General features: G+C 40.9%; 1 protein-coding gene across 1 annotated transcript; it reads right to left on the bottom strand.

Moving 5' to 3' along the window:
• Window positions 1–1,010: 1,010 nt before the first annotated feature.
• LOC143154070 (arginine kinase) lies at window positions 1,011–22,525 on the bottom strand. Its single transcript, XM_076325863.1, has 4 exons — window positions 22,010–22,525; window positions 18,294–18,459; window positions 6,519–6,820; window positions 1,011–1,771 (listed from the first exon to the last, which is right to left on the bottom strand). The coding sequence occupies exons 1-4, from the start codon at window positions 22,523–22,525 to the stop codon at window positions 1,610–1,612; spliced, it is 1,146 nt and encodes a 381-aa protein (XP_076181978.1). The 3' UTR covers window positions 1,011–1,609.
• Window positions 22,526–23,324: the final 799 nt, after the last annotated feature.

The raw sequence follows: 23,324 nt of genomic DNA, 5'->3' as shown, positions 1-23,324 counted from the left end.
GACAGCTTTCTCGAAAAGCATTACGTACTCCCAAAGTTCACACGGACAGTTTTCTCCAATCGCATATATACGTCCATAGTTCACACACCGGTGTTTTCCAAACGCATATATGCGTCTACGGTTCGCATAGACTTTCTCCAAACGTATACATGCATCCATAATTCGCACAGCAGCTTTCTCCAAACGCATATATACGTCCATAGTTCACACACCGGTGTTTTCCAAACGCATATATGCGTCTACAGTTCGCATAGACTTTCTCCAAACGTATACATGCGTCCATAATTCGCACAGCAGCTTTCTCCGAACGCGTATACACGTCCATAGTTCACACCCCAGTTTTATCCAATCGCATATATTCGTTCATAGTTCGCACGGACAGCTTCCTCGAAAAGCGTACGTACGTTCAAAGTTCACAGAGACAGTTTTCTCGAAACGCAGATATGCGTTCGTAGCAGTCAAAGGGTTAAATCCCGCGTCGTCTGTTACAGTTTCTACAGTTCCGGTGTCGTCTGTATCGGAGTCGTATCCGACGACTACGGGATTGTGTTGTCTCCGTCGTATGATATGCATCCGAAACGGTCTATATTGGGTCTGGTGAGTGACTTAGCCGCCAGAGAAAACATCGTTCGCACGCGATGTCGCAGGCTTCGTAGTCGTCTCCCTTTGCACGCCCGGTGTTCCAGATGCAGCGAACGCCGTCTAAACTCTGGTGTGCGTGCGTTGCGCAGTTCACATGGTATCGCGTAAAACAGACCTTTGCTTCGAACGTGGAAGAAAAACGGGAGAGGTTTCTAGCGTAGAAAAACAGCCCACGATCACCGCCTCTACGATAATATCCAATTTACGTTGCAACGTTTGATGTCTCGAAGCCTTCCATGAAAGAATATACAGGACGATTCAAAAATACATGTCCGTGCTTCGAAGACACGATACACGACCAACACGAAACGTAATAATAATAGACCGAGGCATACCTTGGACTCGAGTTACCCCCCGAAGTACGGACACGTATTTCTGAATCGTCGTGTACACGTGAATATAATCGCACGCCGTGGTACAATATCATCCACTTTTGTATACACAATTAAAATCGCAGTCAATCGATTGGTAATAATTTTGGTCCGAACGGTGGAGCGGAATAACGTTCGTGGCAGGTGTAAGAATATTATCGGATTTGATGCTTGCGTAATTAGCATGTTTATTCGCTCGGTAAATTTCACATACGCAACAATTCGCGGCGGTGGGTTACGATCGTTTCCCGTCTGTAATGTCCACCAAAGACCGTAAACTCTGTAACAACGATCCTCGTGGAATAATAATAAATCGATGTTTCTTCGGTACGAATTCGAGAGAGAAAATGCGCTGGACGTTTCGTGCATCGGTCTAACTTGTCGATAACCGGGCTCCGAAACGACCCACGTTTACTACCGGCCCGTAACGGCCGCGTGTTGACGGCACACGGAAACATTAATCGATAAACTTTCAGATATTTCGATTTACAAGAATTACAAGAACAATGGTATCGAATCGAGCGTAATCGATGGAAAGGTTCGCGGCCAGTCGACGTTTCCGTGCACTTCCGGCCACCGTCCACCGAACGTGGCTGCTACTCGCTACCTTCCAGTTCTTTCTCCTGTTTGATCATCTCGAGTACGCCGTTTCTCATCTCGAAAACCACTTCTCGCTCGGTCAGACCCATCCGTCGTTTGTTGCTGATATCGTAGACCCCTTCTTCGCTCTCGGTGTGCTCGCCCCTGGTGCCCCGTATCTAAATACATCGCGCACGGTGAATTTTCGATCTAGATCGTTTCCCGCGCGTCGATCGCCACTCTAAAAAATCATCGACGATCGAAGCTCGATCCTCGATAACTCGATTGGAACGATACTCGGAATTTTTTAAACGTCGCTCGAACACTGGACAAATTTTTCACTCGAACGATCATCCGGAACAACGCGACGAAACGCGAACAATTTTTTCATCCGTCACCGGTCGAATACGAACAAACACCGGTCACTCGGAGACCGGTAAAACTTTTAATCTCGGACGATGATCTCGAACGACGAATAATATTTTCTTGTATTTCACTCGTCATCGTTCGAACAGAAATAAAAATTGTGAATTATAGAGTACGGTTATATTAAACAAGAATACAAATTTTTGTTTAATTTTCCCAGTACGTTGTTTTCGTTCTACATCAAAGTCCGTCGATCTTTGTTATATCGTATCTGAATATTTTTCGCGTTACAATTCGAGCAAACATCGAGAACTCTCCCAAACGTGGAAAATTAGCACGACAGTCGACGTGTCAACGATCCTGGAACCCGGTGGATCGCTAAGAAGAAAGTAATCGAGTTTAAACGAATTCTTAGGGCGTGTGGGAGAATTACTTAACGAATACCGAGTTCGTTACACCGCGTGGCTCTCGGTTTCAAGTAGTGGAAATTGGGCCAGTTCACTCGAAAGCGGGGTAGCGTGCACCGCTCGACAAGGAAAGTGAACCGAACGACTCGAGAGCGAGTGAGACGGAGCAACAGCGAGAGAGCCTCGCATTACATACGCTCGATGACCGAAACTTCGCGATTACGTTACCTGTATCGGTACGTCTACCGTTAATATCTTCGTAAAAATTTAGTGCATAAAAATAAGTTCATAAAAATTAAAGAACTTAGTAGCATTTTACGCGGTGTCGAGTTGTATCGTTCATTTTAACGATACTTACCATTCTATTCAATTTTCTGAAAAAAATACCGATAGTATCTCGGCTGTGTAGTCACCGGAAGGTTGAATATTCGATTATTATTTTTCACTGTACACTTGCCCGAGAAAAACTATAAAACGTGATCATTAATTTAACTTACGACGCTATTCGACGCGATATCAATTCGAATGCAAGATGTCGTCGAGAAACGAACTCTCTCCTCTCGCGTTTATTATAACAGCAGAATTCTCGCGGTGATCTGATAATTTCGGTTTAATGTATTTGTTATCGTGACCGTGGCGCGTCGAAAATACACGCAAATTAAATACGGTGAAATTATTATCGAGGGAGCACTCGCAATTTCGCGTTTTGCTGAACGGTTAACGCACAATTGACTAATTATACATTCCCCCCGGGCGATCAGTTTTATTCTTCAAACCGTAAATGAAAATGTTACGATCTACGATTCGATTATTATTTAAAAGAAACTAATAACACCGACGGGAACGATATGAATCTGATTACACGTCCGAATACTAGAATATCTCGTTCGGAATTCTATTATTCCGGCCTCGTTACGTTCGTGAATGATGAAAACGAACGAGGTGAATTCTAAAGATATTTACGCTAATCGATAGGATAGATGCTTTAACAAGCAGTGAAACTTTTTTTTCTCAACTTTGATCGATAACTGTCGTTCGTTCGTCGATTGTACTCCTTCTACGGGTATTAAAATCGACGCAACGATGTATATCGTTCCGGTGTCTCTGCTTCCGAATCTATATTTTATTCAATTTACAGATCATAGTTTCAACGATAAACAAGTTTCCTCTTTTCACCGATCGAACACATTTTGGAATGTTTCCAAGGATCGATCGTAGCGTAACATTTATGGAACGCTCAAGAATGAACATTCTCATTATTATCTACATTCTTCGACAATACGCGACTCGAGAGTGTCGGTTCGAATCGATTCGATTGTTTCGAGGGGATTGGATCGATCGATGCGAATGAAATACGACTTCAATTCAAGAACGAACGCGTACATCTTGCAGGAACGTAAACGCTTTAAATACACGCGTATACCTAGCGGAGTGAGATTACGCGCGGGCACTTTTCTCGCATTATTTGGTACACCGTGTCAACTGTATTTCGTCTCTTTTAATCGCGTTATAATTCCGTACGGTGTGATGTTAAAATTCGATAAAAACACACGCAGCGGAGGAAAAAAGAAAGGTCGAGGCACGCGTGAAATAAAATTGTATATTCTAGTTGTATGTATTTTGTCCACAAGCGGGCGAAGATTCAGTTCAAATATTTCCCTTGCGAGCAGAATATTCATTGTTCGAGGTTTATACGCTCGGTTCGTAACGATAGTTTATAATGTATACACTTGGGATTCGAAGAAGTAACAACAACGCGTGCAGTCAATAATACAACGATACGAATGTTTAATACCGGCGGTTAATATTAATTTCATTTCGAAACTTGTTGCGTACGTTCCATTAAGTTTTTAGCAACGGATGGCGTTTGACGTTGATGACGTAAACGCTGAAAATCGTCCGACGATGATTTATTTATATTCGACGAACGTGTGGGTTATAAATCATTTATAATACGTACGTAAATAGTATAAATCGTATCGAATCGCTACTCATTATTTCGACATTTTCTCGAATTTATGTTCGGCAATAATTTCGAAAAACCGATCTCTTCGCGAGTTTCGGTGACATTAAACGTCACACTCTCGACGGAATTGAAATAGAACGAAGAGACGGTTCGATTCTACGTTCGATGTAGAATACGCTTTAATTTGAAACAATGTCGTGTGTGCGTAACCGTATTGGAATTGATACATGCTGTTTTAAGCGGTATACAATAAATGTTAATTACTGGTAATGTAAACAATAATCACCGATTCCCCTTTATACCCTGCTTCGAATTTCGAATTACTTCGAATAAAAAGAATATACTACTTGTTGAAATTAACGTGTTACCGTGTCTACGTTGCAGAGATTATCTTCGTTTAAATTCGAACGGTAATTAATACAATTTTACAGAGAATCGGATGTTGCGAAAAAAAAAAAAGAAATGTAAACGCAATTCGTTTCAAATTTAGAAATACGTAACGGGATAAACACGAGGTAGAATCGGAAACGGAAAAAATTCTTATCTCGATACAAATTTCGAAAAAACGATAAACTTTCGATGAGTTATTCGTTCAGTAAAAATTCCAATCTAAATTGCACGATCAAATTATATTTCATGTTCAACGAATCAAATTTCGTACGAACGATCGTCGATCGAGTAAACGTTGCAAATAAATAGAGTTTTCGTTCGTTCCAGTCTGTTCTGATGATATTGTATCCGTATTTGATTAAAATAAAAATTCCAAAGATTGTAAAGTGCAGCCAAGACTCGAAAGAGTCTTTGAAATTTCGTAAATACGTTTGTTGCGATATACTAGATTGTTCGATAAGTTTTGTCGTTTGTTCCACTGTAAAAAAAAAAAGAATACCACTTCAACTTGAACAATCGTAAATACACACGAACGAGTCGACAGATCCACGTGAAACTTCGCACGTGTTCACGAAACGTGCACCATCCAAAGAAAAATGAATCAACGAACCTAATAACTCGATTTCTTATCGAACGACGAAACTCACCGTACAACCTGTTATACTCTGTCGTACAATGAATCGTTCATCGAAGCGGATCGCGTCGTCTATTAAAATTATTAATAGGGTGTGGGAAAGTTTTCCGTGAAACGGTGCGAGCGAAGTATTTAGGAAACAAAGAGTGAATGGCCGCTCGCGTGATTCACGGTGGTAGAATAGCGACACTGTGCGCGTTTGAAGGTGCGTGGGGACGTTGTAGATTCTAAAGCGTGGCCAGTGCCGTGAAAGCGGAATTGTACGAACAACAGAGAGCTGAACGGGAAGCGACGTTAGAGACGACTAAGAATCTCTTGTAGCCAGGGTGCCGAGCCTATCGCTCTATGCGTTACCTTGTTGTCGTTGCATTAAATTTAATCGATGTCTAAAACGTAAATAACGTCCATTGGAACCTACGGTAGAACCCGTAACGTAGACAAAAATACTTAAACGCGATCATTGTTTATCACGGTGTGTAGACTAGTGGAAGAATCACCTAACGACAGGAATCATAACGTAAGAGTAGATAATTAACGAAAGCTGATCACACGAGAGGTAAAACATTGATTGATATATAGTTGTAACCCTATACGAGTTGTCTCACCCGATATTACCATCTTGATCTACCATTCGCTGATTATCCGTAACGAATTACACAGATCGATATTCTTCTATACAACCTCGCGCTGTACCGACTAACGCGTTAAAAGATACGCAACTATTCTATTTAAAAAAAGAACAACCCTCCGACCAACACCTTCGCCTAAATAGAATTAAAAAAAGAAATCTACTCCCCTCGAAACCACTCGAGTTCCAATCCGAAACGTTCTCCGCTACGGATAGTAACAACGACGTGAATCGAGAGAACGATATCGCGCGAGACGCTGAATGTAGTGCGAGGCTCTCGATATTCGGCCACCTCGATAAGTGTACGCGTCTGGAGTATCTTCGGTCCCGTTCTCCCGCGACTGTCGAAACCCCGCTGTAGATAAAAACGCCCTCTACGAGGCGTTAGTTTTATTACTCTCGCACGGTAGAGAATGGAATTCGGTCTCCCAACGGGAATGTTAACCGAACCGAGGCTGTATATGGACCGAATATGCTCGTCGTTCGCCCGCGACGCGACCGAATAAGGAAAAGGTGGAGAATTTCGTTTCCTCACCTGGAGATTGTGCATGCTCGCGATTTCTTCGAATCTCGGATAATCCGCGCTCAATTTCGGCAGCCGGGCATGAACCGAGGCCCTGATGGTCGTTCCCAGGTTGGTTGGGCAAAAGGTGAGGAAACCGAGCCTTGGGTGCCGGGAGAATTTCAGCTTGGTCCCGACTTCGGTAACCGCTTTAACAAGCCTCGCGTACACGGACGACAGGTTTCCACCCTTTTCCATCGATATCAGACGCATGTGATCCTCCTCGTTGCACCAGACGAGAAAAGTTTTCGCCTCGTTAAAATATATTCCTCTGCCTGGAAAACCGATACAGTGAGTGGAAGCGAGACAGGACAAGCCGGGGAAGCCCGGAGAGTTATTTCTTTTCGTTAAACTTTCAGAGACGAGACCCACCACCGACACGGGAACGTGAATCTTCGTTAGATATTCAATGTCCGTTCTGTATTTCGGACTGGTTATTGTCCCGTGTGAAATTAAAAATAGCGAAGTGTAACGTGCTCGTGGATTTTCATTTCTGTACAAGTGGCTGGGATTCTATTGTGTTCTTCTTCGGTCGTTGAGTTTCCATTTTGCCAGACTTTGACGAAACGTTACGAATCGTTTGGCAGAGCCTCGATCGGTTCATCGACTAGATTCAAACGGTATTGTAATTCGAGATTCGGGGACGATTTGTCAGGTTTTGGTAATTATTAGTCTCAGTTGGGAATTAGCGATAACGTTGCGTTGCCAGTTACGGTGAAATATTTAGACTAGAAATCGATGTGTACACAGCCACTCTACCGTAAGTGATAAATCGTTGTATCGTCATCTTGGAATATTCGTGTACGAGATGTCAGGTTTTCAAATTGTACGGAATTAAGGTTGAACCGCAGGTGGTTTCAATTTTTTGGCAAAATTGCATTGTTCGAAGCAGAACGAAGTTATCTCCGTTTCGACTGGTTCGTCACTGATATCGGTGAAATGAATAAAAATAAAATTTTCGCGTATTTTTTTTTCTTTTTTATGCTTCGTTAAATAAAAATGTTTTCAATACCTGATAATCGAAATATTACTTTTGCACAGGGATTCGGAGAATTGTTGTCCCGATTGAAAATGTGCAAAGTGATTCAATTTCTGTAACTTCTCCCAATGTTCGGTGACTGTACGTTTGCCCTCGCTCTGTGTTTCGATCTCTCTTTGACCTCTTTTTCCATAACCTCTTGACCCCTTTTTTAGTCATAAGGATAATGGTCACTTCAAAACACCTCTTAGCCGTTATATCCGAATCATCGATCCCATAATCTTGAATCGAGACCTTAAAATCTTTCTCGCGTAAGCTGGGTGTAGAGTATTGCCCCGGTAACTGTAGGGATTCGACCCTCGATAAACGAAAGAGTTATCCCCATCGTTTATCTCGGCCTTTCCTTTTGTCATACGTCCCCCGAACCACTGTGAAACACTATCGAGCAATGACAATGAACGGTCAAGTAACATTAGAAACGTTACAGTCAAGTGTTTATTATCGTCCAATGATAAATAAAAAATCAACAAATACTTTTCAAACGTTTCCTCGTCCAAGTCAACCTGAGTCGTACATATCGCTGTAAGTATTGATATTTCTTACAAAAAAACTTTTTATCACAGCTCTACCACGATATTTATTAGAACCACGTACTCCATTTTGCCATAGTTCCACATCTACCAAGATCTTAGGCCTGCCTTGAACTTCTCCGTGAAACTTATCCGTTCACGGTTAAGATATAGTTGTTCATCCTTCTTTGCTCGCTCGGTGTATTCACGTGTTACGTAACAAATTGCATAAGTAAATCCTGTTCCGATGCAAACGTGATCGAAAGGCGGTTCGCCGACTGCGTATCGTGTCGACTGCTTCCTGTTCGCCTCGAGCAACGCGGAATTGAATTATTAATGCTCCGTTCTGGCTATGACACACGTATGCGTGTCGCGAGACACGCGCGAGTATGTTTACCAGAAACGAAGAAACACCACGAAGACCGTGAAGATTTTCTCCAGCGCGGAACTTCGTCCTGTGTCGCGTACCGGTTTTCCTGACCTCTCAACGATCCTATCGATCGACGAACGGTTCGAGTTCGAGTTCGATTCGATACTCGCGGCTACGAATTAATTCGCGATAACGAGCGTGCGTTTTTATCGGAACGTGGTCGCCGCTCGTAATGTAAATATTTTACGCGATAATACTCGCGGAATGCTCGATACCATCGAATTAATTTTATAATTAAATACGAGATGGTGCGAAAAAAAAAAATATATATATATATATATCATCGCGCGCACTGGGTGTGAAAATACACTGATTAAAACGATCGGGTGGGGGGCAGCCTTCCTGAATAATTCTGGGCGACGAGTAACGAGAATAAAAGAGATATTTAATATTTGAAATCAAAATATGTGTTTTACGTAGTGTAATACAATACGCGGAATGTTGTCGAAATGAACAAACGATATTTGGAGAAAACGATGGTAGAATTGAAACCTTTCGAAGTTGCGCGTTAAAGGAACTGCGCGAAGTTGGACTTCTTGAGCAAGGAAGCCATCTTGAAATTAACCGATACCATCGTTCTTAACGTTACCGCGCGTATATTACTGTTTACGATTCGTTATCGTATCTAGATACCTCCGGAGTGTTGTTTCCGTAATATTTCTTGTTATTCGGCTTGTTCGTATCAAAGAACTCGTTACCGTGAAACAAATAAATATATTAGAAGCTTCGCTATGGCTTTCACGCTTCGGAAACAGACAACGTTGACTTTGGATTGCACTATTGTAAAAAATTACGACTGTACGACTTTAATGGTTGTTCAACGTTAAACCAATTTCGCTGTTGCTATTATGTTTCGCGCGTTTTAGGATCTGCGAAGAGTGTTACAGTACACCAGAACAGAGTGCACTTTTGACGAGTCGGATTTCACTTCTGACATGTTTCGTGTAAACTGTAATGTAGTTGTCGCGCGGCAAAGCAAATGGCACGAAAGCATAGAATTTTGCAAATTCGGTATTAACCTTTGTTTTTACGTAGAATAAATGGATCGTCCGACCCGGATCCATTACGAGAACGCGAGCCCGGTTTCCTCGGGTTGTGTAATCTTCCAAGAACCGTAAGAAATAAAATTATCCTTGGATACAGAGGGTAGAACGATTCTTTGGATAAAGTTGGATCGCTGAAAGAAAACGTCGGTATCCAAAGCCCTTCGTATCGCGATCGTGTTATTTGTACACTCGCTACACGCAAGATGAAAAAAGAAAAAAAAAAAAGAAAACTGAACGAGAAAATCGCGAGACTTAAACGAGTTAAGGAGAAAAGGTTCAAAGAAGGGAGAACGTAAAGTCAATAACAATTGCAAAACGAACGGAATATTGGATGAAATTTCTTTCGGTATCCGATATCGAGAAATCTTTAAGGAAAGGAATCTTTTAAGGAGCCACGGTAAAACGCCAATTATCCGCCTTATAAAAATGCTGGCCCGATAAATCGATAATAGCGTATCTCTACCATTATTCGGACCGAACAGCCTCCGTATTCGGAACTAGAATCTCTTTATGTTTTTCGACGATCGAGATATCGAGAAACAATATTCCTACGATGAGAAATCCGGTTAATCGAGTGTCAAGAACATTAAAGAACGATACTCCTCGTAGCCGTTCTCAGAATTCAACGTTTTCGTATCGTAAGTTTTCAATTTGAATTTCGAAGATCCGCTTTCGTTCAACGACCAGAATTGTTGAAATTCACTCGTGAAATTACTCGCATCGTTACCGTTTTTATTAACCACGTTAATTGCGCAAAATTATCGTCCCGTTTTTCCGAGGAATTCGCCAACCGTCTCCGAATTCACGAATTACCAAGCTCGAGGCTTAAATTCCCATTACTTCACACTCGTGAACTCAAACAAAGGTCGCAGAAACATTAATCCATGGTTAACCCAAATGCTCGTCGTCAACAGTTTCTATTTAAATAAAAGACGAGCCCTGTCAGGCTTATCCCGTGAACGACCCCTCGCGAGAAACTTGGTTATTCAATTTCCAAACAACTATAAACACCGTTAATTATCTTTCACCGGGCTATTTACATAGAGAATTTTCTAACCGAACCTTACTATTTTAATATTAAATTATTGCACGCGAAGTGGCGCGCTCTTTGGTATGACTTTACACTGCGATAACCCGGTTAAATTAAATGTCACTGAAAAACAAAATGTCCAACTGCTTCGGTACACTTCTCCCGACGAGGAAGGAGCAGATTCGTTTAATTTTTAGAAAAATCTGAATTTCCGAAAGAAATGAATTCTTCGAGGACATTTTTCATCACGGTCGCTTTGCACGATATTTCCTTTGTTGAAGAACGATTCAATTGCTCCGAAGACGCGTTACTCGATCGATGACAGTTCTATGCAAAAAGGATCCCTTTATGTTACGAACGAAGAAATACGTGGATACATAGTTCGGCACGACGTGACTCGTATCTCTCTCGTTAATTTATGGGAAACCCGTTTATCTAATTATTTCACTTTCCCAATGGATTCCAGATTCCAGGAAACTGTTGAAAAATGCACACCCAGTTTCTCCGAGATGTCTCGTACAATTTCCTGTATGTCAGACTCAATTGAAGCATTAATTCATCGTGATCTACGACTTCTCCGGATCTAACTTTAAAACGGGTATAAACGTACCATGGACGTACAATGTAATCAAATAATAAATCTCGAAAATCAAATCTCTAGTATAACGTATTATTCTTAAATTCCCGAGTGTTTCTTCTTTCACTCCTTCGTTGGAAATAAATTCCAACTCTGGTTGAATTAAAAGACGAGAAATACAAATAAACGTTTACGCGTATAAAATTCAATTTGCTTCTCCAAAAGCATTAAAAATTCCGTGTATCCCGATCCGTTAAAAGTATAATAATTTCACTTGTTAATACCGATAAAGATAGAAGGCGATAAAATACACGTGATTAAAAGATATTCGTTGTATTTAAAATTGTTACAGCAAAACGAATGACCTGTGATCAATAATGTTCCAACGATATCTAATGGAAAGTAGCTAAATTTTAATTAATAACGGTAGACATATAATTAATCCTGTTCCAGTACCTGAATGAATTTCTTAATAACGTTGAACAAACGTTGCTACTTATGTGGACAGCTCCTTTATCCCGATAGAAATTCGTTGAATCGAAATTATATTGTTGTATCGATACTACAGATGGCAATACCAATTTTATTAGAAAACCAAACGGTATGCTTTACTTTGATACGTGTCTGATGACTTTTTCTCATGATTTTCATTTATAGAATCATACTGAAACATACCACTCTATGAAATTCACCACTTTATATGCAGCAACCTAATACCAAAATTTGAATATTACATAATTACATGTCGACTGATTTCAGTGAAATGTGAAATTTGCCTGGTAAATGTGTTAGTACTTGAAGTGTACTTCAGTCCCTATGTGTCTTAATAACGCCCTTGATTACATACCAAGTACCGGTATCCATTGTGGACAAATTTTAAATAATAATTTTTCAAATTTTTCAGATGGTCGTTGTTTCAAATATTCCTTTGAAGAGTTTCATTATCGTCTCTTTATCTTAATTATCGTCGAAAAACTACAGTCAAAAAAATTACTCGTATCGATAAACGAAGTTGAAAAATAGTTCACCTATTATTTACGTAATTACTGAATCTCTGAGCAGCAAAACTCATTATACGTGACACACTTTTAAACATAATCTCTATTTACTCTCAAAGTTTCATCACTTTTCTGAATTTTTTACTTGGCAACCTTTACCTAGTGAAAAATAATTCTAAAGAATAACATAACAATTTTGGTTGAAATTAGGAAGAAAAGCTCTTTCGCTAATAATTCCTCGCGTGAATCTTAGTGAAAATTTTATCGAAACGTTTAATAGAATGGAAAGTTCAATCGGAATCAATCTTGCTGAGTAAAGAAAGATTAACGAGACAAAGCAACAACGAACGAAACGAAATCCATGCCTCTGTAATTCGATTGTCTGAAAACGGACGAATAAAAGGAAAAAATCATTTCACCCAATGGTACTACCAACTGTTCGTAAATAGTAGGTTGGTTTCAATAATTCGTCGTTTCTCCGCGAAGCTCTACTTTAAATACACTTATTTATTTCCATTTCATGAAAAAGGTTAGCGTGTCATTTCTGTACGAGACGTACCCTCTTTCGCTGTCAATTATCGTTGTAATTTTAATTAAATGTAATCCACTCGTCCTACAGCGTCAAAATGGAGGTCGTCTCCAACGAACAAATTCATCTTCTTATGCTGTAGGGGAGAGCGAGGTCGTTTGTAACAACGGGACGGTAGTAACACCGAAATATCTCGAAATATATAACAAATATTAATACAAGTTTTCAGTAGTTATTTTACATAGTGTAAAATGACATTTGGAACACCGATTCAACCTGTTACAATACAGTTGAATAAATATCTCGATTTTATAAAATTAAACTCGCGTTACCATCGTTCCTGTAGTGTTTCAACCGACCAAGGACGATTGTAACATTTTCTCCGCTTGCTATTTTTTTATCAATATCTCGAATACTACTCGACATACGGCAAAATTGCCGTGGCTCAAGAAAGTCGGACAATCAGGTAACGTGTCTGTGGAAGAATTTTTGTCGCAAACGCAACAACTTTTGCGTAATCGTGTTCCAAAGTTATTACCACTGACCCTACTCTCTCCTACGAGTTTAAATTCGGTGGGAACTTATTAAAAGCGGCCTAGATATTAGATATGGCACAGGGGTACCGCTACTTTTCAACGTGTTAGCCTAAAAACGGTTCGTGACATTTCGATCGAGTGCTTTTAACTTTCGAGGGAACTACGGCACGTACTATTCACGAGAATGAAGTTCGTAAAACCGTCGTGGAAAGTGACCCTAGGAAATCGACTCGTGAGATCGCTACGAAACTTCGGATCCATCGTTCGAGTATTATCTCTCGCTTAAGTGGACTTGGAAGGGTTAAAAAGATAGACGAATGGTCTCCTCGTTGAAGTGACCAACAATAACCGAAAGGACGGTATTTATTTAAAGCACCGTTCAAGTGCACTGCTCCCGAATCACGATAACGAACCCTCGATTGAATTTTAACCTAGATCGATCTCTTGAACCGATCAAAAATCACGAAATAAACACCGAATCTTTCCACAAAGAGAACCATAGTTACCGCACGATGGACAACAAAGGATCTATCGGGTTGTTAGAAAAGTTATTTCATTTTTTTTTTTCTTTTGTTGAAAACGAAACACGATTCTTTTAGAGTAAGAATATCTTTCGAAACTAAACTCCTATCGTCAGCCATGTATAGCGCAAATGGTGTATTACGAACTTCAACGACTTCAATTCGAGACACTTTTTCAATTACTATACTTCCTTCGCTATTCGATCGAAGCATGGAGAAAAATCGAAAGAAATTTTCCAGAAGTGTCATTGAAATTATCGATCCGAAGCTCGTAACGTTTCGTGTCTTTCTATTTCGTTTGATCGAAATAAATGTATTATTTCTATTCGAGGGAAGCGCGTTAAAGAGGCTGAATTTTCGATTAATAAAAATGATTTCGAAACTATATTATTCGGTTTGCAAATTCATCCGACCAATGCAAGAAAGCTTCCCCGGGAACGTAATAACAAACAACAGGCAGTCAGTAACGAAAGCTAGCTGTTATTAGAGCAGATCAAAGAAACAAAAGCGACAGATTCCCGTACACGGCAATCGGAACCAGAGAACGGAATGTTCAATTATATCCGCTTGAAGTTCTATGGAAAAGCTGTTAGCATAACTATTTCATGTGCTTGCAAAAGGAATACCCGGTGGATCGTGTCATTCAAAGAGAGTAACGCAGGAATCAGAGGAACTGGTAAGCACGAAAGGGAACAAAACATGGAACAAGAGAAATTGCGTTTCAGGAAAAACGTTGAGAGAGATTTTTAACAATTCAACGTCGCTCAAGATCGATAAACATCGAATTCAATTTTATTTTCAATGATCAACCCCCATCGTGCTCATCGTATCGTTTTCGATACACGCCGGTATTAAACCATTTGCACGGACATTGAAATATTAATTTTTTTTCATTCACCGAATCGAAAAATCTCTTTTTTGCCGTTACATTTGCGACAAAACAGACTGTTGCGTTGAAAAAGAAAATAACGTTCACCGCGTCTAAATAGATGCGAACGTAAAAAGCTTAACAAAAGAGTACACTCGATGTACCTCGAAATTGACGTATTATTTTACCGGCGATTGATCAGTGGAAGAGCATTATTTTTAAACAATTTTTGTACATGTGTTGAATATTTCTGACCGTTAAATTAGAATTATTAATTTTGTAAAGAGAATCCATATAAGAATGGAGAAGAAAATTGGAAGATCGTTCGAGAGTAATAAGAAGAAATATAATATATACCGATTCGAACTGACTGGAAGATTCCGTAAAAGAGCCCCGAAGGTCTGGAACGAAAGAAATCTAATATGAAAATAATAGAACTGGACGTTTAATTTATGCGATGCGTGGAGACTTTTAAAGTGCGGTAGAACCTCGATAAATGCGATCTCGGTGATTGCAGCAGTACCCTGGTTCCGAGCTAAGTATCCTTGATGACGAGTCGATTATAGTCGGGGCAAACGGTTACGGTCGATCGTAATTTCTTTTTCACTTCTCTTCACCAGAACCGACGCGACACTCGTTCTTCGCATCGCGATCTTCCATCTTTGTTCGAGAAATATTCTGAAAAAGCGTGTACCCGACTGGTCGAAACGTTGCGATGGGGATGACCGTTCAGTGACCTTGAGAGGTCAATACTTTCTGCCCCGAGTGTACAAAGTCTAGGATGAAACACACTTTTCTTCTCCTACGCCCTTTACTCTCTAACAACCCTTTCTCCGAACTCTTTCAACAGCTAACATCTTGATGAGAACCCGAAGCAATAAGAAGCAATGGAAGACACAGTCTTGCGGCGAATGAAGTGGATACCGCCCCGGGCCGAACATCAAAGTATACTCGCACACCGAAAGTGTGTAGTAATGTTATAAACAGGACAAAGGGAGAGATTAAAACGTAAGAAGTTGTGTATTACAGATCGTTCGGTTGGTACAACGACGAGGTTCGAGGACAATGAGTCCTTTGGTTATCTTTGAAAACTCTCTTCGAATAGCTGATTCTCCCTTGAACGTATCCTAAGCTCTTTAATATCCCTTAACCCTTTTGAGCCGTTTAATCTCAGCAGCAAAGAGATTTCCCAAGGCCATCGTGATGAAAATCACTAATGCAAATTCACTTAATCACGTGACCCTTAGCTAGCTTTCCGGCGTGACGCGAAACCACAGGACAGCCATTGGTTGCGAGGTTTTCGAGTTCACGTTTCGGTTAGGGGGGACGGTAGAGCTTCGAAATCGTTAAAAACGGATCGTTCCGATTACACGAGATCGATCGAAACGATGCTAAACCGACGTGTCTGTTCTTGCTCCGTATCGAATCGTACACGTCTCGTTGGTGACTCGATTCTCGAATCATTTTTCCACAAACGAACGAAAACTTTGGAATTTGAAATTAATTTTTAAATTTGGACGTTCAGTTTTCACAAATGAACGTCACTCGATCCGATTGAAGAACGACGGGACAATTTTTCAACGTTGAAATTTCTTCAGATTTATAAGTTTACATTCCACTGACAACGATTGTTACAGAAAGAGCAAGAAATTTCTCTACTCTTAAATTTATACAAGGTATTTCATCGCTATCGCGCCCAATAGTTCCAACCACCCTGTAACGCGAAAAGTGGTTAAATTATGAAATAATTGTGCATTTTCTACGGTCGAGGAATAATTGAATCTTTCGTTGATATTCGCATGCATAATTTCGCTCCTGCTCGTTTCGTGTTTCGAAATGTCAAACTTTTTAAGGTCACGAGCGTACACGGGGCATTGAAAGAATCTCGTTGGCACTTCGATAGACGGTTTCGTCGCGAGAATGTAGGCTGAAAATCGACGAGCAGTTGTAATGCTCGTCGACTCGCCGTTTCGCTAACCTGTCCTTCGTAGAATGTACTTTAATCCTAGAAACTTTCGGCTTAATCTTCGTTTAAACTTGAACCCCCAATTTCGGCCGTTTGGCTTACCAGGGATTAATGTTTTCAAACGAGCTGAAGGAACTCGGGGCATTGTAATTGAATGTTTTACGTAAGTTCTGGCCGACTGAAACAAGTTTAACCGGCGAACGAATTGAATCGGAGTTTAGCGTGCAAAATTGATAAACATAACACGTACCGTGTACACCGCGTTGTAGAAAAATTATTCGTCGCAGACTCCGTGAACGGATCTGTGAATCTAGACCGATAGATTCGAATGGAAAATTCGTTTTACATTTCTACGCAAGGTATTGTTCTTCGAGTTGTCGCGGCCTCTGTCCGTCAAGTTGACGCGCAATTATCTCGTCTGCTTCTCGGAATCGCACGGAACGATATCGTTTCTCGCTCGCGCGATTTCTTCTCTCCCCGAGACAGATAACGGTGGATAATTGAGGTTATGTTTCGTAACAGTATTTTTATCTAGCTGCGATCAAAGTAAAACGTGCAAAGATAAAATACACACAAATGAAATATGCAAGTATAAAAATACAGTTGCGTTAAAAATAATATGTGCAAAGATGAAATTTACAAAAATAAAATACACTTATGATAAAGACAAAGTATACGGAGATAAAATACGCAAAGACGAAATGTGTAAAAATAAAATATATACAGACGAAGATACTGTTATTTCAAAAGGTGTTACACCTGGCCTTCGAATCGTCACAGTACGTTTCCAAACCTGCGACAACTTACGAACGCTCCACGTTTATAGACACGCTTATAACAAACACGTTAAAAGGAGCGCTATTCACGAGCGAAAACATCCAAGAGTACAATCCGTGCACGTTAACGAAAGACAAACCGAAGCGGGATGATTTTTACTTTAAAGAAGTAACTCCAGCTGATCCAATTGACCGAAACTTTAGCCAATTCATTGTGCAAGAACCTGTTCGTTCGAGGGGTACCTTTTCATTTGGGACTATTCACTCTCTCGGTAAATAAAATGCACGGAAATAAAAACACATTGAAAACACATGCTCGAAATAAATTTCGTAACAGATTTGTCAAAACAAATTCCTACCGATGCAGACGCGTCCATTCATCTCCGTAAAAGCCGTTACAACTGCCTTCTTTCGTGTTTTTTTTTTTATTTATTTCTTTATTTTTTTTTTACAACCCCTAGAAAACGTACGTTGAAAAGAGCGGGCACTCAATCGCGTCGGTGTTTCGCGGATTTCCCTCGTTAACGATACACAGAGCTCGCGAAAGCAAAACCAAGAGGAAAAATAACTTGAATGCGATCGAGACGGCATTGTGCGGATAGGTGCGCGGTACGGTCGGTTTAAAGTAATTTTAAGTTTAAAGCTGACTTCGAGGCACAGATTAAGGGACTAGCCGATCGGTGAACGGTTTAAAGTTATTTCGAATTCACGGATGACCCTCGACCATAGTTTACGAAACATGTGTGCGTGCACCGGCGTCTGTTGGAACGTCGAGGAAGGCGATTGAAATCACTTTCAATTCGTCCGGAAAATCCGTCGAATGATAAATTTCGTATAGTTCGAACGAGGGGCGCGGAGGATCGGAGCCGTTAAAGTTTCCCTGGGAAAGTTAGCGACGAAAGAGGGGTCCGATCATTACTCACCGACTGGCCAGAACCTATTGGAGTTGGCTGCCTCCAGGAATCGATCGCCCTCTTTGAACAGAAAATGATCGTCTATGAGCCGCTGTTGTGTCTCTTTATCCATCGTTCCGAGAGTGTGGTAAGTTCCTTTCAGTTCACCTTCTAACGAAGATAAAGCCTCGTTCACCTAAAAGTACGGAAGATTCACCGGCGTAAACAGATTAGAGGAGCCATTTCAGCAGTTTCCCGGAGAATTTATATACTTCTCTCTGTTCGCCCGTACCGGGTCGACAACGAGGCGGATAAAACGCGATTAGAAAAAGCAATTATCTTCCTTAACGGAACGAGGGGATTTCGGACCAGCAGAAATCAATTAGGTACGTGCACATTGTGCCTTGAAACGAACTATGGCGGCTTACAGGCATTCGGGTTCTTTCATTTGTCGACGCGTTTCGAATTCAAGCGAAACGTTACCCGAGACGAGGATTCAACTTGTGTCGTCTTCGACTTGGATTTGGTAATTATTTGGTAATTATTTGGTAAAGGTCGAGCCACAACGATCGCCCAACACTCGAGATACATCGTAGAGGATAGCCCTCCGTATCGAAACGTGCCAGAGTCGCTCGTCATAGAAGGAGATAGGCTATTCTTTAATTATTGTATACGTCTTCTGTCGTCTCGTAAACAAAATCGGACTTCTCGACACGTAACGGTACGAGATCGATCGGTTGTATCTCCGAAACGATCACGGTGAACGAACAATGGTAAATTTAGTGTAAATTCGTGCTTCTTTTTTACTAAACTCGATACAACGAAGTACGAGAATTTTAAACAGTCCAGGAAATTCCGTAAGTGAAAAATCAAAGTACCAATGATCTCTCGATCTCGAAAACTTTTCAATGTTGTTTCCCCAGTTTTCAGCCAAACTGGAAAAATTCAATTTTATACACGACTCCGTAGAAATTGCTGAAAGTTCGGCTTCTGCGTATCAACGTTTATCGAGTCACGTGAAATTTTGTTCGGATTAAACGTAGCGTTTTAATAACATACGATATTACAGAAAACTTAATCTAACTTGTGAAACCAGCTTATCGTGTACCGACGGCTTTCGAAATGTTTACAGGACACGCGCGAAATCGAAAATATGAAATTTTAATAGCTGCTCGAAAATGTACGTTAACGATCGCGCAAAGTGGCTGCTGATAACGATCGAGAGGTTAACAACAGTGGCAATTGGAAAGCTACAATTACGAGTAATAATTTACGAGAGAAATGAAGAAGACGGACGAAAACGTTTCCTTTCGTTACTCGAACTGATTTATTTCATTGGCACGTGATAATTGAGAACACAGAGATCGAACAACGTTCGATTCGTTGGTCGGTCCGATGTATCGACTTTTCGCGTTAGGTTCGAATGAAATTTAATTAGTTACTCAAGACCGCTTCCTCGATCGCAAACCATATCGCTTCGTTTACATTCTTCGGAGATTAAACATCGAACGAGTAATTTTCTGATACCGTGTGCATATATAACAAGCGAATAAGCTGCCCTTTGTATCAATATAGTAATGGAAATTGTAAACCGAAAGAAAGCTCGATGTTTTCTCCCCGTTGAAAACCACGCGAACGTTAAACTAGCGAAACAACCCCCCCGAGCATCGAATACTCCGTTTAATTCGCAATTGAATGTTCAGTCTCTATCCGTTGTTCCTCCTTCGGCAATGTCTTTTTAATTTCTACGTTAATTTATTTCCTCGTTACCGTTACCGATGCCTCGTTGATCCTATTTTCGAACAAATCCGACAAATCGGACACCGATGAAACTCCTCGATCGCATTTCCATGGATCTGCGACTTAAATCGTCAACGCACGTCCGATTTTCAAGCGATAAACTAACACTCGCGAAAACATCACCGTACAGAACGAAGTGTACAGATTCGTGTTTCAACGACGAACGATATATAATGGTAAAAACGGATAATACTTTGGAAAAAAAACATCCCCGTGGCATTGAGCTCGCGTTCCGCTCACCCTTTTAAACTCGCTATACGAGTTTCTCCCTGTTCTCGTGCCATTTTTATCTTTTCACAATTCTGAAAAGCGCCGAAACTGAAAGGTCATCAACCGAAACTCGTAAACAGAATACCAATGGACCATTCAGAAAGCTCTTTCACCGTTCCAGACGAGATCTCCGACTCGGAGACACTGCGTACGTTTAAAAAAAAAAAAAGAAAAAGAAAAAAAATAAACCCTTAAGCAAACGTTGCAACGTAACGTTTCGAAAGTTTCGAAAAACGTTTGATTTAATATTACACAAGCCTGTTCCATTACTACCATTGATGAAAAGTGCGGTGCAACGCGGTTTTCGCGAACGCCATTCATTCGGAATTATTCACATTGCAATTTGTGCATTTACGGAGAGTCGTTGTCGATACACCGTCAAGCGTGTATCGAAACATTATTCGATGTCGTAATGGAACGTAAACACAATGAAAATCACTGTTATTTTTAACTCGTTCGTCGAGAACTTGATAGATCGATCGACAAGTTTCGTCGTTCGATAAGAAACAAATCTATCAGGTTCTTCGTTTTATTTTTCTGAAAATGGTGCTACCGTTTGACTCGTGTATTCACAATTGTTCAAAGTTGAAGGGTCGTAATATTCTTTTACAATGGAAAAAAACGATAATACTTATCGAACAAGCCGGTAGTTTGAATGGTTCCACTGACGCTCGATGGACTTGACGCAGTCGAGGTTACCACGGATACGAAATATTTTTGAAAACTATCGATTCTAGAATGATTGAAAATCGTTCGGTAAGGTAAAAGTATCCAGTCACTTTACAAGTCTTTGCGTATTTTTTATTTAAGCAAATTGTATTCGAGGGAAATATTTACGCACGTACAAAGAATATTAATCCTCTGTCGAGTGGCCATTTTGTGTAATAGTTCCGAAGCATTATCGGTGCATTCGTACGTAGAAATCGATTAATTGATCGATTAAAAAACCGGGCAAGAAGGATCGACACGCGACAAATTTCTCAATTAATAAAACACACCGCTGACATTTAACCAAAATGTTCCAAAGTCAATCGACATTGAGAACGCTCAGAAATGAATCTAAAAAGTTCCAAGGATCTTCCTAACGTCGTTACCCGAACGAAAAAATTCCATACGCGACAATTTTTTCAACGAATGAAACATTGCAGCAATATTTAACCAGAACGATCCAAAGATCTTTCGAACTACGCATCGCAAAAGCGTCGAAACCTACCCTAACTCAGACTATTCCAGAATGAACGTTTCCTGAACGAGAACATTCCAATCCGCGACAATTTTTCCAACTGATAAAACACTCTGGCAATATTTCTCTAAAACGATTAAAAATCAGTGAACATCGAGAATATCCCGAGACGTTTCCAAAACGATCCAAAGATCTTTCAAACTACGCATCGCAAAAGCGTCGAAACCTACCCTAACTCAGACTATTCCAGAATGAACGTTTCCTGAACGAGAAAATTCCAATCCGCGACAATTTTTCCAACCGATAAAAAAAACACTCTGGCTTTCTCCAAAACGATTAAAAACCAATGAACATCGAGAATACCCCGAGACGTTTCGAAAACGATCGAACGATGTTCCTAACGACGTATCCCGAAATCGTTAAAACCGAATTCTATCCGGGTGGTACGAAGCGTTCCGTTGGTATTACAATCAGCTTCCCGTTCCCTGTATACCTTTTTCTCCAGTTCGGTATAGTGGGCCTCGGTCATGGTGGGATTTAACGGATATCCGTTGATCGACCTGGCGCACCGAATCCTCGTCGAGATCACGTAGTTCCCGTCGGGATCGAGGTCCCCGAGCTCCTCGGGGGATCCCCAGTCCAGCTCGGGATGAACATCGTTGACCGTGAAGTCCACGTGATACTCCTCGATCACGGGATTGAACAGATCACCGAAGACATCGTACGCCTCTTGATCGGGTGCGTAGAGACCGACGTTCGAATCGGGATTCTTCAAACCGGACTGAATCACGTCCATCAACGTGGATCCGTTTACGGTCACGCGTAACTTCAGATCGTCGAACATCGTCCGACTCAAGTGTTTCTTCAACAGAGACCTGCTATCGATCTTCGCGAACTCCGAGTAGGCGTTCTCGAGCGTCTTCGCCCTCTCGTCGTCGCGATTCAAGAAATCGGGCTTCGTCCTCGTCCTCTGCTTCTTCTCGCAGGCGCACAAACGTTTGTCGCACATAGTTTGAAATCGTTTCTCGAACAACGAAACAACCAGCCACGGTCTCGAAATACTTTTAACGTACCTTAGAATCAAGAAGTGTATATATACGTATATCGGTACGCGAAGCGGAGAAATGCAGCTGGACGAAATGGAATTTAATTATTTATATTTTACGAGACAACGAACAGAGAGGTTATACATGTACGACAAGCGTGGACCACCTATTTCGTGACTGGCGTAACAGTCGATAGATGGCAACGGTTCGACGTTGCTTTGTTTTCGCGGTCGTACCTGGTCATCCTTTGTTAGGTAACACAATCGGTTCTTTCCTAAGATGGAATCGATCTTTTTTTTATCGCGTCAGCTTTCAAACAAACTAAATTGCAAACGATCGATCGACTGACAAATTACAATTACCGTTTACCGATTCAGCGACGATCGATCGACGAAGGATCGTTTCTGTCGCTTCGATCGCTTCGTTGATCGATTATGAAAATTGCGACGACTTCTAAAGGGTGCGATGCGATCAATTTCTGCCAAATACTGAAATCAATTTCTGCCAAGTACCGAAAGAAAGTGTCTTCGAAATGATTCGATCGTTGCGCCGAAATGTATACCGGAGAACCGGAAAGATTAATTCTGACAGGAATCGCTATCGCGACTTTTCGTACTCGTGTAACACTATCGTCGCGCATCTCGTATCGCACGAAGCAACATACCCTCGAAGGAAACGATTCAACGTAAAAGAAAACCATCTCGAGCGATACTGTACCGTCTCTTCCATATTCAAGAAGTCGTGCAAAAAGAAATTATTCCG

This window comes from Ptiloglossa arizonensis, chromosome 13 (genome assembly GCF_051014685.1).
Source record: "Ptiloglossa arizonensis isolate GNS036 chromosome 13, iyPtiAriz1_principal, whole genome shotgun sequence".
Lineage (NCBI taxonomy): Eukaryota > Metazoa > Arthropoda > Insecta > Hymenoptera > Colletidae > Ptiloglossa > Ptiloglossa arizonensis.
The sequence above is the reverse complement of the archived record's forward strand: the minus strand, read 5'-3'. Positions and strand labels throughout refer to the sequence as shown.

Coding starts and splice junctions, on each gene's coding strand:
- LOC143154070 (XM_076325863.1), bottom strand. CDS start 22,525: ATGTGCGACAAACGTTTGTGCGCCTGCGAGAAGAAGCAGAGGACGAGG. Junction 18,460..22,009: donor ATACCGAACTGGAGAAAAAG/GTATACAGGGAA, acceptor CCGTACTTTTAG/GTGAACGAGGCTTTATCTTC. Junction 1,772..6,518: donor CGAGCATGCACAATCTCCAG/GTGAGGAAACGA, acceptor CGATGTATTTAG/ATACGGGGCACCAGGGGCGA.